Source organism: Spea bombifrons, chromosome 13 (assembly GCF_027358695.1).
Source record: "Spea bombifrons isolate aSpeBom1 chromosome 13, aSpeBom1.2.pri, whole genome shotgun sequence".
NCBI classification, from domain to species: Eukaryota; Metazoa; Chordata; class Amphibia; order Anura; family Pelobatidae; genus Spea; species Spea bombifrons.
Genome location: NC_071099.1, coordinates 28,345,741 through 28,360,321, shown reverse-complemented (window position 1 = coordinate 28,360,321; position 14,581 = coordinate 28,345,741). Strand labels below are relative to the sequence as shown.

General features: G+C 46.7%; 2 protein-coding genes and 1 non-coding gene across 3 annotated transcripts; 2 read left to right on the top strand and 1 right to left on the bottom strand.

Annotated features, from left to right (window-relative positions):
• The first annotated feature begins 4,245 nt into the window (after nucleotides 1–4,245).
• On the top strand, nucleotides 4,246–7,862 carry DYNLRB1 (dynein light chain roadblock-type 1). The gene is made up of 4 exons (XM_053453079.1): nucleotides 4,246–4,314; nucleotides 5,947–6,022; nucleotides 6,709–6,876; nucleotides 7,457–7,862. The coding sequence occupies exons 1-4, from the start codon at nucleotides 4,312–4,314 to the stop codon at nucleotides 7,498–7,500; spliced, it is 291 nt and encodes a 96-aa protein (XP_053309054.1). The 5' UTR covers nucleotides 4,246–4,311; the 3' UTR covers nucleotides 7,501–7,862.
• A 2,152-nt stretch (nucleotides 7,863–10,014) lies between these two features.
• Nucleotides 10,015–10,087, bottom strand: TRNAM-CAU (transfer RNA methionine (anticodon CAU)). The gene has a single exon. It is a non-coding gene; the product is annotated as a tRNA-Met (tRNA).
• A 549-nt stretch (nucleotides 10,088–10,636) lies between these two features.
• On the top strand, nucleotides 10,637–14,230 carry MAP1LC3A (microtubule associated protein 1 light chain 3 alpha). The gene is made up of 4 exons (XM_053453650.1): nucleotides 10,637–10,838; nucleotides 12,093–12,148; nucleotides 12,927–13,033; nucleotides 13,981–14,230. The coding sequence occupies exons 1-4, from the start codon at nucleotides 10,799–10,801 to the stop codon at nucleotides 14,138–14,140; spliced, it is 363 nt and encodes a 120-aa protein (XP_053309625.1). The 5' UTR covers nucleotides 10,637–10,798; the 3' UTR covers nucleotides 14,141–14,230.
• Nucleotides 14,231–14,581: the final 351 nt, after the last annotated feature.

Sequence of the window (14,581 nt, the reverse complement as noted above, 5' to 3'; positions counted from 1 at the left end):
GACTGTTTATAGTGAGAAATCTAGTTTCCATCCAGCTAAAGGACTTTTATACCATCAGGTAACAATGGTCCTTTACAAGGATAACAATCCCTAGTTCCTATACTGCAAAGGGACTCATATCTCCAGCTCACACAGGTCCCTTAGAGGGATAGAAACTAGACGGTTCATAGTGAGCAATCTAGTTTCCATCCAGTTAAAGGACTCTTACACCTTCAGCTAACAATGATCCTTTACAAGGATAACAATCCTTAGTATCTATACTGCGAAGGGACTCATATCTCCAGCTCACACAGGTCCCTTACAGGGATAGGAACTAAACGGTTTACGGTGAAAAATCTAGTTTCTCTCCAGCTAAAGGACCTTCATATCTCCAGCTCACGCAGGTCCCTTACAGGAATAGGAACTAGACAGTTCATAGTGAGAAATCTAGCTTCCATGGTCTTGCCATGGTCATTAAGGCAAGAAACATTCCAGAAACATTGTGTATTAGATTTTATTTACTCTAACGCGGTTTCACATATAACATACCCATAGATATTCCTAATAATAATTGTGTTAATGGGTACCAACATGTCCAATTGTCTTCCATCTGTCGTGGGTTCACACTTTAACCCTGTGTGGTCCCTAATCTGAGCAGGAGAAAGACACAACCAATGGACCCTTTCTTGGATATTCTCCCTTGTGTATGGCGGTCCGACGCACACACCTGAGCTGTTTCCACTAGCTTTGGACTTTTCCGCTGCACAATACTCTGTGGGCAACAGTTTATGCCTGGCTCCTATTCCAAAAAGCCACCACCATGAGGACGTAATCTATTAATCTACCCACGTCACTAAAAAGCTAATGTTTTGTGAGTGGTTGAGATAGACTGTAGAAGAAGAAAAAAAGAGTATAAACATCTATTTAAAGAAAATAAACTGATTTTTAATTGCAATTCCAGATATATTATATGCGTTATGTTCATTTAATTATTTGTGAACATATATTATTATTATTACTATTATTTTGAAACATATACAGCTGTTGCTTTATTTTATCACATTCTCATATACATTGTGAAGATCTCAATTACAGACGTGGCATTTAGTCTATAACAAATGAGTCTATTCACTAAAAAATGATGTGCAGTAGAGTTGAGATCCCTGGCTTAACTAGAGTGAGTTATCTCTCTCTAGGCGCGCGCAGGCACGCTCTCTCTCTCTCTCGGCACGCGCTCGCGCTCTCTCTCGGCAAGCGCACGCGCTCTCTCTCTCTCCCTCTCGGCGCGCGCACGCTCTCTCTCCCTCTCGAGGCGAGCGCACGCTCTCTCTCCCTCTCGAGGCGAGCGCACGCTCTCTCTCCCTCTCGAGGCGAGCGCACGCTCTCTCTCCCTCTCGAGGCGAGCGCACGCTCTCTCTCTCTCCCTCTCGAGGCGAGCGCACGCTCTCTCTCTCTCCCTCTCGAGGCGAGCGCACGCTCTCTCTCTCTCCCTCGAGGCGAGCGCACGCTCTCTCTCTCTCCCTCGAGGCGAGCGCACGCTCTTTCTCTCTCTCCCTCGAGGCGAGCGCACGCTCTTTCTCTCTCTCTCCCTCGAGGCGAGCGCACGCTCTCTCTCTCTCCCTCCCTCGAGGCGAGCGCACGCTCTCTCTCTCTCCCTCCCTCGAGGCGAGCGCACGCTCTCTCTCTCTCCCTCGAGGCGAGCGCACGCTCTCTCTCTCCCTCGAGGCGAGCGCACGCTCTCTCTCTCTCCCTCGAGGCGAGCGCACGCTCTATCTCAGAGAGAGAGAGACGCACTTACTGGCACAGATAGAGAGAGAGACACTCACTGGCACAGAGAGAGAGAAACACACTCACTAGCACAGAGAGACACACACTCACTGGCACAGAGAGAGAGACACTCACTGGCACAGAGAGAGAGCCCATTTTTAGTCATTTGCACGTCCCGCGCTGCTGCTTCTTCCTCTTCCTGTAGTTCTTTGTACCACACTCACTGGCACAGAGAGAGAGAGACACACACTCACTGGCACAGAGAGAGAGAGACACACACACACACACTCACTGGCACACAGAGAGAGAGAGGCTCTCACGGGCACAGAGAGAGAGAGAGGCTCTCACGGGCACAGAGAGAGAGAGAGAGAGAGGCTCTCACGGGCACAGAGAGAGAGAGAGAGAGAGGCTCTCACGGGCACAGAGAGAGAGAGAGGCTCTCACGGGCACAGAGAGAGAGAGAGGCTCTCACGGGCACAGAGAGAGAGAGAGAGAGGCTCTCACGGGCACAGAGAGAGAGAGAGAGAGGCTCTCACGGGCACAGAGAGAGAGGCTCTCACGGGCACAGAGAGAGACGCTCTCACGGGCACAGAGAGAGACGCTCTCACGGGCACAGAGAGAGAGAGAGAGAGAGACTCAATGGCACAGAGAGAGAGTGACTCAATGGCACAGAGAGAGAGAGAGAGAGAGAGAGAGAGAGACACTCGATGGCACAGAGAGAGAGAGAGAGACACTCGATGGCACAGAGACTGAGAGAGAGAGAGACACACTCGATGGCACAGAGACAGAGAGAGAGAGACACTCACTGGCACAGAGAGAGACACTTACTGGCACACAGAGAGAGAGAGAGACACTTACTGGCACACAGAGAGAGAGACACTGGCACTGAGAGCGAGACAGAGAGAGACACTCACTGGCACTGAGAGAGAGACAGAGAGAGACACTAGTACACAGAGAGAGAGACAGAGAGACACTCACTGGCACACAGAGAGAGAGACAGAGAGAGACACTCACTGGCACACAGAGAGAGACACTCACTGGCGCACAGAGAGAGACACTCACTGGCGCACAGAGAGAGACACTCACTGGCGCACAGAGAGAGACACTCACTGGCGCACAGAGAGAGACACTCACTGGCGCACAGAGAGAGACACTCACTGGCGCACAGAGAGAGACACTCACTGGCGCACAGAGAGAGACACTCACTGGCGCACAGAGAGAGACACTCACTGGCGCACAGAGAGAGACACTCACTGGCGCACAGAGAGAGACACTCACTGGCGCACAGAGAGAGACACTCACTGGCGCACAGAGAGAGACACTCACTGGGGCACAGAGAGAGACACTCACTGGGGCACAGAGAGAGACACTCACTGGCGCACACAGAGAGAGACACTCACTGGCGCACACAGAGAGAGACACTCACTGGCGCACACAGAGAGACACTCACTGGCACACAGAGAGAGAGACACTCACTGGCACACAGAGAGAGAGACACTCACTGGCACACAGAGAGAGAGACACTCACTGGCACACAGAGAGAGAGACACTCACTGGCACACAGAGAGACACTCACTGGCACACAGAGAGAGAGACACACACTCACTGGCACACAGAGAGAGAGACACACACTCACTGGCACACAGAGAGAGAGACACACACTCACTGGCACACAGAGAGAGACACACTCACTGGCACACAGAGAGAGACACACTCACTGGCACACAGAGAGAGACACACTCACTGGCACACAGAGAGAGACACACTCACTGGCACACAGAGAGAGACATACTCACTGGCACACAGAGAGAGACATACTCACTGGCACACAGAGAGAGACACACTCACTGGCACACAGAGAGAGACACTCACTGGCACACAGAGAGAGACATTCACTGGCGCACAGAGAGAGACACTCACTGGCACACAGATAGAGACACTCACTGGCACACAGAGAGAGACATTCACTGGCGCACACAGAGAGAGACAGAGAGAGACAGAGAGAGACACAATCACTGGCACACAGAGAGAGACACAATCACTGGCACAGAGACAGAGTGAGAGAGAGAGAGAGAGAGAGAGAGAGAGAGAGAGACTCACTGTGAATTATTTCACAGATTCAAGTTTCCTTCTGCCTCCATGATATTCTGTATTTTCAGTACTTCTGTTAAAACTGCATCCTCACATCCCACGTTATTGAAAAAGAAATAGCAGCCCAGCACAGCTCAGCTCATTTGTAGTCATTTGCACTTCCCGTGCTGCTGCTGCTGCTGCTGCTGCTGCTGCTTCCTGTAGTTCTTTGTACCATGTGACCAAACAGTCACATGGTCTGCTGACATCACCAGAGTCCTTCTACTGGGTAGGAACTAGCCGCTACCGATATTCCACTGGTCGCTGATCATTTGCTGATCGTTTTTAAATGGTTTTATCAATAAATCCCAGTGTGCGGCCACGCCCAGGAGCGATGGCAGGGCGGGGCTTAGAAGGGTTCACCCGCTTGGTGACGCTAGACGTTTGCGCGTGCGCAGTCGGTCGCTGTGGTGACACTGGAGAGAGGCAGCGAACATGGTAAGGGATGGCTTGGGTGGTAAGAGATGGAGACCGGCTCTTCTTCTCAGTCTCCTGCAGCCTTACGGTAACCAGCGGTCTCGAGCTGCTGCAGAGCGCGGTGATTGCAGCGGGTAGCCGCGTGATTAGCTTACACCGGAGTGTCACACGAGTCGGTTCCCGTCTTCTCTCATAATAGAGTGTTAAACACAAAAGACTTAAGCCGTGCGTTCTGTACCTAGTGTAGAAGTCTCTTTGTTTGACGTAGTCCTTTAGGGTTAAATTAAACTCTGTCTTCGGGTAAATGGTGGCTTCCATAGATTCCTGAGCTCAGGAGACGACACATCCGTGAAGATTATAATTTGGCAATGTTCTCTAGAGATTGGAACTCAGTGACAGTCCTGTTCTGTGACTTCAGGATACCCCACCCTGCGATCGTATTGTGTCGGAGGTTATAAACATTATTGCGTGATTGATGCTATCACCATAGCAACCAGTCCTGCTTTGTTTATACATAAAACCCAATATGTCACATGCATAATTCCTGGCACATAGTGATGTCATTTACACTGATGATGGAGAAATGTATTACATTTATAGACAATACATTTTACTAAAATAGGAATTTACCAAATAATTGTGTTTTTGACCTTAAATTGATTTCTCATTGTTTTTTTTTTAAACATTTTTTTAATGGTGCACCCCCCCATTCCTTATGATTTTGGACCCTTCCATGTACTTTCATTAATGGCGGTTTCCATCTTCATAGACCCAACACCTGAAGCTCTGGGTCAGTGACTGGTTTTGGGGATATCGGGTGATTGATGTGTCATCTCACGTGTGACATCACTCATCCACCTTGCTATGACATCACTTTCACACTATAATCTATTTACCTTGAAGAGAATGGTGGCAAATTAATAACATGAATTTGAAATTATATGACTTTGGAGTGTCAGCGGTAGCTTGATCTTAAACGTGTCAAATTCTCTAAAATACAGCGTTATAATCACCAGGGATGGAAAGGATGATGGCTTCCCCTGTTTGCCGTATCAGTCTCCATGTCAAAAACTTGAATTTCAACAAACAGCCGGAACTGCAAATAATCAGAGACCGGATTGTTAATGAAATTATTAAATTTAATATTGTTGTTCTCTAATTGGCGACGTATGAAGACGACAGATCAACGCACAATTACAACTGTCAGAAAGGGCCACGGGGTACTGGGGTGTATAGCGAGTGAATGGGAAAGACTTAAATACTTAAAGGCTTTTAACAAAGTACAGGAGGGAAGCTTATTTCAGACGAGGACAAGTGGCCCTAGAGAGCGAGAGGCTTAGAGGTAACATAACTAATGTTTTACTTTCCTGAGAGGGGGGTAGATAAGTGGCACAGCATCCCAACAGAAGTGGTAGAGAATAATACAGTAAGGGAATACAGGGTAGGCGTACGGCTGCTGAATCTAAGACGAGACCAAAGACTGACTAAGGTCTGAGTCTTTACAGCAGGGAATGCCGGCAGACTAGACGGGCCGTCGGACTGAATGTTTCGGAGAGAACAGGTTCGCGCATGCATCGGGTTTGGCATAAAGTACAAACCGTTTATAGGAATATATCTGGCGCTTTTGCTGATTGTGCTGTTTTTTCCCTGCAGGCGGACGTTGAGGAGACTTTGAAGAGGATCCAGAGTCAGAAAGGTGTGCAGGGAATCATCATTGTTAACTCTGAAGGTGAGAGAAACTCTGTATTATGAATCCACGTCTCATTCTGTGGGCAAATGTTGGAGTTTTATATCCCAGTCTGGCTGATATGTCATGAATTAGGAACTCAGATACTTACCGGTGTAAATATAACCCATGATATATAATAGATATTTAATACGGCCGGTCCTCCAATAACATTGTTTCATTATCACGTTGGTGAGAAAACTCTGTGAAGACTGGCTGTATATACCCATGTGTGTTGCATTAAGTGATGCAGACTATAGTCGTACATGTACTTGGTGTGAACAGCTTCCCAGCAGACATGGTAGAAGGTACTACAGCGAGGGAATTATGCATGGGATAGGCAAATGGCTCCTGAATCTAAAATGACATCAAGGACTGATTGAGGGCTGAGTCTGCCCAGGAAAATGGGCAAACCAGACGGGCCTGAATGGGTCTTATCTGTCCAACTCTATTGTTCCGTGTTTCTCCTGCAAGGTCTGAGCCTGCCCTGTATAATGTATAGACAGATTCAGAAATCCCTCATATTAAGTATGCATGATACAGGGGTAGCTCAGCCCTTCCTGCAGGAGATGCTCGCTGGGCTTGGCCCTCCATGATGCAGCGATATGAATAATTAAAGTGATCGGGGTCACTGTCTGTGTTGTATTAATGTGTAGTTTTATTACGGCCATTGTGTTTGTTCCTTCTAGGCATTCCCATTAAAAGCACGATGGATAACCCCAGCACGGTGCAGTACGCTGGCCTGATGCACCAACTGGTAATGAAGGCGCGTTCCTCGGTGAGAGACATCGATGCCCAGAACGATCTGACCTTCCTCAGGATCCGCTCCAAGAAAAACGAGATCATGGTCGCTCCAGGTAACGGAAAGCAGAAACAGAAATATTCTATTAGATATCTGAGCGTGGATGTCCTACCGGTGAAGGGACATCATCGTGTCCAATTCCAACATGGACCACGATGCTTGTTTGATTCCAAAAAATAAATGATAATTTATAATAAGATCTTTTCCTGATGATTCCGTCCAAGAAGGGAGATGTGAGTAGCAGACATAGCGCTTATCCTGGCAAGCAGGGAAGGCCAGTTGGATGACAGGTGGACCGGTGAATGTTTTTGATATTAACCCTTATAGATAGCTGTTGTGTATCGGTGTTGTACGTTGTTGGTAACAGCCCGATTGCCATAGGACTGGAATTATCATGAATAATCACATGTAAGTGGTACTTCTCCCTATGAATAAGTACTCAGTATGGCAACTCTCATCATATCTAGCCAGCGATATAGATATATAATTTTACGGGATTGAAAGTGTTAAAACCAAATCCTTTTCTTTGTGTGATGCTGGCGGTCAGCGGATTAGAAAGTCGTGTAGAATTAAAATGTTTTACGACCAACAGAACGTGTCCGTTCTCAAATAACTTGACTTGTATTTCCTTCCAGATAAAGACTACTTTCTAATCGTCATTCAGCAGCCGACAGAATGATGGATTAACCCTTTCCTGAGCGATGTTTGTATTCTGATCGTGCAGCCATCATTCCTTTATTCTCCTGCCCCGCCGGAGCTCCCAAAACGTCCATTAAACCGTTTACAAGCCTCCTCCGTGTACATGTGACGCGACGCTCTGCAGGACCCACGTTAGCAGAGGAACGCAATCGTCCTACGGACTCTTTAACCGCATGTCTTATCTCCCCTTCTGCTCGTATCACTTGAACCCGCAACCCCCCTTAACAGGGATGATGATGTAATAAATCACTACATCTGTCTGAATATTCTATAGGCGACCTCCCGGCGTGTCCACACTTTTAACAATATTTATTCTGATAAAACATAACAATTTAATGAAAATATTTATTGGCTTCTTTTACTTTATAAACATAACGTTTCCAGATCGTTATATACCAGAAACATCAATGACCGTTAACGTCTTGCAGGGCATTCACTGGCAAGGGCTTGGATTGCGCAGCCCCGGGCCAGCAGTAAGTGGTATATAATTTTAGATTAAAGTGTACGTTCCATCCTTCTTATATTTTAAAGAGGTAATTATAGCTTTTTCTGTACCTGTGTTTAAGGTTTTGGGAAGAGCTTTTTTTGTGCAGCCTAATTTCTGTGATGTCATACAGCCTCTGTGATGACGTATTGATGTTTTGGGGAGAATTCATAGAATGGTAACCAAAATGAGGAATGGTTTGTAGGATAAAAATGATGGGGAGAGACTGAGGAATTTCAATATGTGCGGGTGGGAAGAAAGAAGAGGGGGGGTGATAGAAACATTAAACTCTTAGGGATTCAACAAAGTACGAGACAGAAGTTTATTTCAGAGGAGGAGAAATGTTAGAACGAGAGGTCGTAATCTAACACTAGGGATTCAGAGGCTTCAATGTAATGCAAGGAAGGTTTACTCGACTGTGAGGGTGGTAAGTAAATGGAACAGCCTGCCATCAGATGTGGCAAGGTTAATATAGGGGAATTTAAACATGCATGGGATAGACATATGGGACAACATCAAGGACTGACCTGAGTCTCCCCTCAGGGAGCAGAGTAGATGTTCTAAGTGGTTTTTATTTGCCATCAAATTCTGTTTTATGCCTGTAGGGGGCACTCCGTGCCCATTTTTCTAATGGTGTATTACACATGGGAGATCAGTGCTATCTTTGCCCCTAGCCCCCTCCAACATACACTATGGCACACATATGTAAACACACAGTCATACAGTCATACTAACACACGCACTCCCTCCTCTCACATCTCCCATGCTAACACACACTCCATCTCACACCACTTACACGTACATGCTCACACACATCCATGGTCACATAGACTTATTCGTAGACATTCATGCTCACATGCGTTCGCACATATCCCCCACCCTCCTGCCTTTCGGTCCACTGCTTGGTTCCTCCGTGGGGTCATGTAACGTAACCCTGCCAGGTCGCAAGGGCCCTTTCTGAGCAAGCCATACGGAGAGACAGGAAAATTTGTTTGCAGGGGGCCCCATCTCATTTGCCACCTCTGTGACCCCTGTAGTTACACCACTGGCTGGGCCGTTAAATGCTTGTTGACCCATATAGGATGGATGGCATAATAACTACTCTTCCTAAGGCTGGGTTGGTGAATGTCTGCGCTACCAGAGAGTTTGGGGCTCATGATGCCTTCATGGACAACCAGACCACCACTGTGGCCACCTGCTGATTGACTGCACCACCGAAGGACCTCAGCCAGATGACCCAATGCAAGCCGCGTTATAAAGATGCAGGATACTTGCCATTGTCTGGAATCCCAGTGCCTCATTGAACGTGACCCTAATTACCTCTTCCCACCTCGACCCATCTCAACCCTTAACGATACTGGTTTTCACCGGGTTCACAGAGCCACGCTAGGTGGATGACCTGGTTCCTTTCACAATATGGCCCCAACCTCAGACCATGAGGGGCATCAGGGCTGGGCTGGGATTTAAACTGGCCCTGGCACTTCAATGCCAACACCTACTGAAAAAAAAGGATCTGTATATTCTTATTTAAAAAATCCCTGTGGAGCATAGTGAATCCTGCCTACCATATCATCCTAAGGGGGTGGTTGTAAGTTTGGGGCACTAAGTGGGAAAGGTCTCTTGGGGCTCCATAATAATAAATAATAATTACATATAGCTCCATATATAATTGCAAATAATTACATATAAATACATTAAAAACAAAACATACATTGATACACTGTACCTTTAAGAGGGATTCACTCCCCATAGACCAGCTGTTCACCCTATACAAAGACCCCCCTCTGTCCCCTTTCGTGGACCTCTTTCCCTTTCACTCCTTAAGGATCCTCCTGCTGATCGTCTGCAATGCATAGAAACGATCAGCGCAGATCAGCTACCTATAGAAATTCCACTGATGCCTATAGATCTTTTTATTAAAGTAAAGCACTGTCCATTCTGGGTTATTATTCAGAATATTAGTGGGCGGAGACATTTAAATAATAAGCCAATAAATCAGAGCAAAACATGTGCCCCGTGTGAGGATCGAACTCACGACCTTCAGATTATGAGACTGACGCGCTACCTACTGCGCTAACGAGGCTCTGAGAACTCTGCCGGGTGAACTACATAATGATGTCATAAATGGACTCATTCGTCCTGATTTAAAACACTATATTTATGCTATACGATATATTATCCGTCTACGAGGTTTGAAGTGACATGAATACATTAAATATATAAATATATATACTCTGTGGTATAACACATGAATCAGTTATATGTATAAGTGTCAGTTTTTACAATTATATACATTATAGTACTTATTACCTTAATGTTCATTAAATAAAAAGGGCAAATACATTTGAATATGAGTTTAAATAACGGCTAATATATATAGATATATAGAATATTTATATTAGTATATATATATATATAAATGTATCTAAGTATATTTATATTAGTATATATATAAGTATATTTATATTGGTATATATTATTTATAGATTCTACATTTTTTATAGATGATAAATAAATGTAAAAATAAATCCGGACCTTTGATTTATTTCCATGATTTCTTGTGACTGCAGGGCTGTAATGAGCTGGAGAGGCCAGCAGGGGTCCTCGCATCTCACAAACAGACGAGGCTTTGCCTTTAAGGTGACGTCACGCGGTTTGTTACATTGTATCTTCGCGGAGCGAGAAGACAAACAGGTAGATTCGGGGAGCGCTGAGCGAGTCGGGGAGACGGGAGAACGAAACAAAGCTTGGACAGACCGATCGGAGTACCGGGAGCCCCGACTGACAGCTCAGGATGCCGTCAGAGCGGCCCTTTAAACATAGGAGGAGCTTTGGTGAGTGTCTGATACCCCCAGAAAACGGGACGGGGTAACGAGTGCCAGAAACTGCCCCTACCGGCTTCCCTACCGTTATACTGTGTGCCTGAGCCGGTCCCGATAACCGGCAGTCAGGGGGGGAGTCTGTACATTAGATACAAGCCCAGCCCTGTGTGAGCCTGTGCTGGTTGTTGGATTGTTATTCACACACATGCTGCCGCCCCGTGAAGGGTTAAAGAGTGTAATCATACACAGCAATAAACACACTGAAGGTCAGTCTGTCCGCGCGCGGGGGGCGATCGCCAGTAACAGCCGGTAACGTCACGTGATGTTTATCTCCGGCGTTCTGTGTTTATCGCGTTAAATGGATTTAACGGCCCCGGATAACAGGGGGGATTCTTGGGAGGCTGCGGAGCAACAACAGCCGTGATTATGTTTATACACCATCCGTGATCCGGGGCTGGGGCCTTAAGGACCCGGGTACAGGTGATACCCTCAGTGACACTCACACACACACACACACACTCACACACTCACACACACACACACTCACTCACACTCTCTTACTATAACACACACACTCTCTTACTATAACACACACACACACACACACTCTTACTATAACACACACACACACACTAACATTAACACACACACTCTCGCTATAGTGTACACACACACTCTTACTGTAACTTTTGCTCAATTACTTTCAGGGATTCCAAGCCCCGTTAACACCAAAGGGCATTTGTCGCTTCTAATACTCCGTGCTACTCTAGCGCGCAGCTCCTAAGTCTAGCTGGGCGTACTGGGAGTTGTAGTCCAGACCGGCCGTGATGAAGGTGCTCAGCTGTGGGTCTGATGAATGTTTTAGGAATTTGTGACTCCGAACGGCCTTCGTGTTTTGGATGTCGATCGCTCGGCGTCACGGAGCAGGACAGGACTGCATTCCATACGCAGAGCGGCGTGTATCTGTATTATACGCGGAGCGGCGTGTATCTGTATTATACGCGGAGCGGCGTGTATCTGTATTATACGCGGAGCGGCGTGTATCTGTATTATACGCAGAGCGGTGTGTATCTGTATTATACGCAGAGCAGCGTGTATCTGTATTATACGCAGAGCGACGTGTATCTGTATTATACGCAGAGCAGCGTGTATCTGTATTGTACGCGGAGCGGCGTGTATCTGTATTGTACGCGGAGCGGCGTGTATCTGTGTTATATGGGGAGCGGTGCGTATCTGTATTGTAACTGCCTGTGTTTTGTCTTCCAGCCGAGCGATGCGCCGAGGTCCGTCAGATCCGTGAGCAGCACCCGAATAAAATCCCGGTATGTAACGCGATAAATAAAACAAACGTTTCATGGAAGTGCGAGATTCTTGTCCCTCCCAGCCGTAGTTCTTACGGATTACATTACATTTATTTATATATCGCCAGCAGATTCCGTAGCGCTGTTACAATCAGTGGGATCATTTAAAGTAACGCACAATATCAACCTGGTACAAAAGGAGACGAGGGGCTGCTCTCGGGAGCTTACAATCTAGTCGGTGGTTGGGGGGGGTGAAGCGGTAGGAGAGGGCGGCTTGGATGGGGATGCGTTGGTCGGGTCCGGGTGATCTCTAGAGGCTGTTGGTCGTTCAGACAGCTTCGTTAGGATGCTGGCTGAGATTGTTAGGTTAGATTGAAAGGGGTCGGGGGGCAGCGCGGGGGAAATCCTGAATACGGGAGCGAGAAGACGTAATGACAGAAGAGAGACGCCGGTCATGAGAGGGAGGAGAGCGGTTAGGGGGGGATTTGGATAGGAGGGTAGAGATGGGGGGGGGTTTGGGGTTGTTAAGGGCTCTGTAGGTCAGAAGTTTGAATTTGACTGAAGGATACGGGGAGCCGGAGGAGCGAGCGGCGGATCGGGAGCAGAGAGGGCAGATTGGAGCGGTGAGAGGTGGGAGAGCAGTTAGCAGGGAGTTGCAGTAATCCAGGCGGGGGATCACAAGGGTACGCCCCCACCCTTGGCTGTACCCCGCAGCCCCCACCCTTGGCTGTACCCCACGGCCCCCCATTGCTCGCGTGTTGGTGAATACTGAAGACCTGCTCGTTTCTCCTGCTTCTAGGTCATTATTGAGCGATACAAGGGAGAAAAACAGCTTCCTGTGTTGGACAAAACCAAGTTCCTGGTTCCCGATCACGTGAATATGAGCGAACTGGTGAAGATTATCAGGTGACCCAATATACGTTGCTTTTAGCCGTGAGAGAACGCAACGTCATTCGTGTTCATACGTTGTATTAAGATGTCATAGAAAAAGCTGGAGTGCTTATAATATAGTTGCCAGCAGCCTCAAATTTCTAGGGATAGTCCCGAGAACCAGACTTATTTGCCAGGTGTGGTTGCCGTTGTGCGATCCTGGAGATCTCCATGAGTTTCTGCCGTTATCTCTGCCCCACTGATAAGTCGCTGATTAGGAAGCCTTTATTAGGAAGGGGGAGGTGGTCTGATAATAGCTCCTTAATGTATAATAATATATGGTTAATAATAATAATAATAGTTAAAGGGGGATTTATTCTTCTCACTCATTGAACTATACAGTGTACAGGGTCCTCTCAGCACTTCTTGCTGGATAAACCTGCTAGTGCTGGCCTTTTTATGATGAGTAATTTAATGAATAAACCCCAGCGATGCCAGCCGTGTCTCTTGGCAATCTTCCAGGTTTTTTAACCCATAGGGGTTAAAAAAAAAATTACAAAAATATTTAACAAACCTTTTGAGATATATGTTAAAATTTCTGGTTCTTTTATGTATTATCTCTCCTGTGTATATGATTATATGATATATGTCAGATATGTTTTCTATTGGTGAAGCTTCAGCTTATTTTTGTCGTATTGTTTCTTTTATATTAATATAATTACATTTTTATTGATCTCCATAATGGCCATTTTGCTCATTTACCGGCTTAATTCATGTTTTATTGATTAATTATAATTATTGAAATTTGGTAGATTTGTATTAACTAGTTTGCCATCGATGCAGTTAAACATTTTGTTAAAGGGTTAATACCAGAAGGGTTTCCCAGGTAACTCTCGCCCTAACTTCCTTTACTGTTTCGTGTAACGCCAACTGCCCCGGGACGTAAATCTTTTTTTTTTTTTTCCTCCTCCTTCCTTGTTTAGACGCCGACTTCAGCTGAATCCAACCCAAGCCTTCTTCCTGCTGGTGAATCAGCGGAGCATGGTGAGCGTATCTGCAGCCATCTTGGATATATACGAGCAAGAGAAGGACGAAGATGGCTTCCTATACATGGTTTACGCTTCCCAGGAAACCTTTGGCTAAGAGAAAGCCAGCGAGCCTGCTCCACGCACGCTCACACACTCCTACCAACCCCTGCCGTCATACACGCTCGCTCTGCTAGGCTAATGCATACATCCTCAGTAAGTCTTCTATTTTTGTACGTTGCCACATCAGCCACCGAAGCACAAACATTCCACCTAAATGACAATGACACACGCAGACCACATGCACGACGCCTCATTCCAACACATACTTGTCGAAACTCTCAAATATGCTGAGTTTGCGTTTCTCCTGCACAGTTATAGACGTTTCTCGCCCTTGCACAGCGAGAGTAGACGGTAGGCACGAAGTTTGTGAGTAGCACATTGTGGAGATATTGTTGACTTGTTTTGTGCGTCATGGATTCTCGGCCAGTGTGAACGCGGGGTGTTTTGTGGATCTGAAAGATCTCAGCCTTACTGAGTTTAACCCCAAACTCCACAC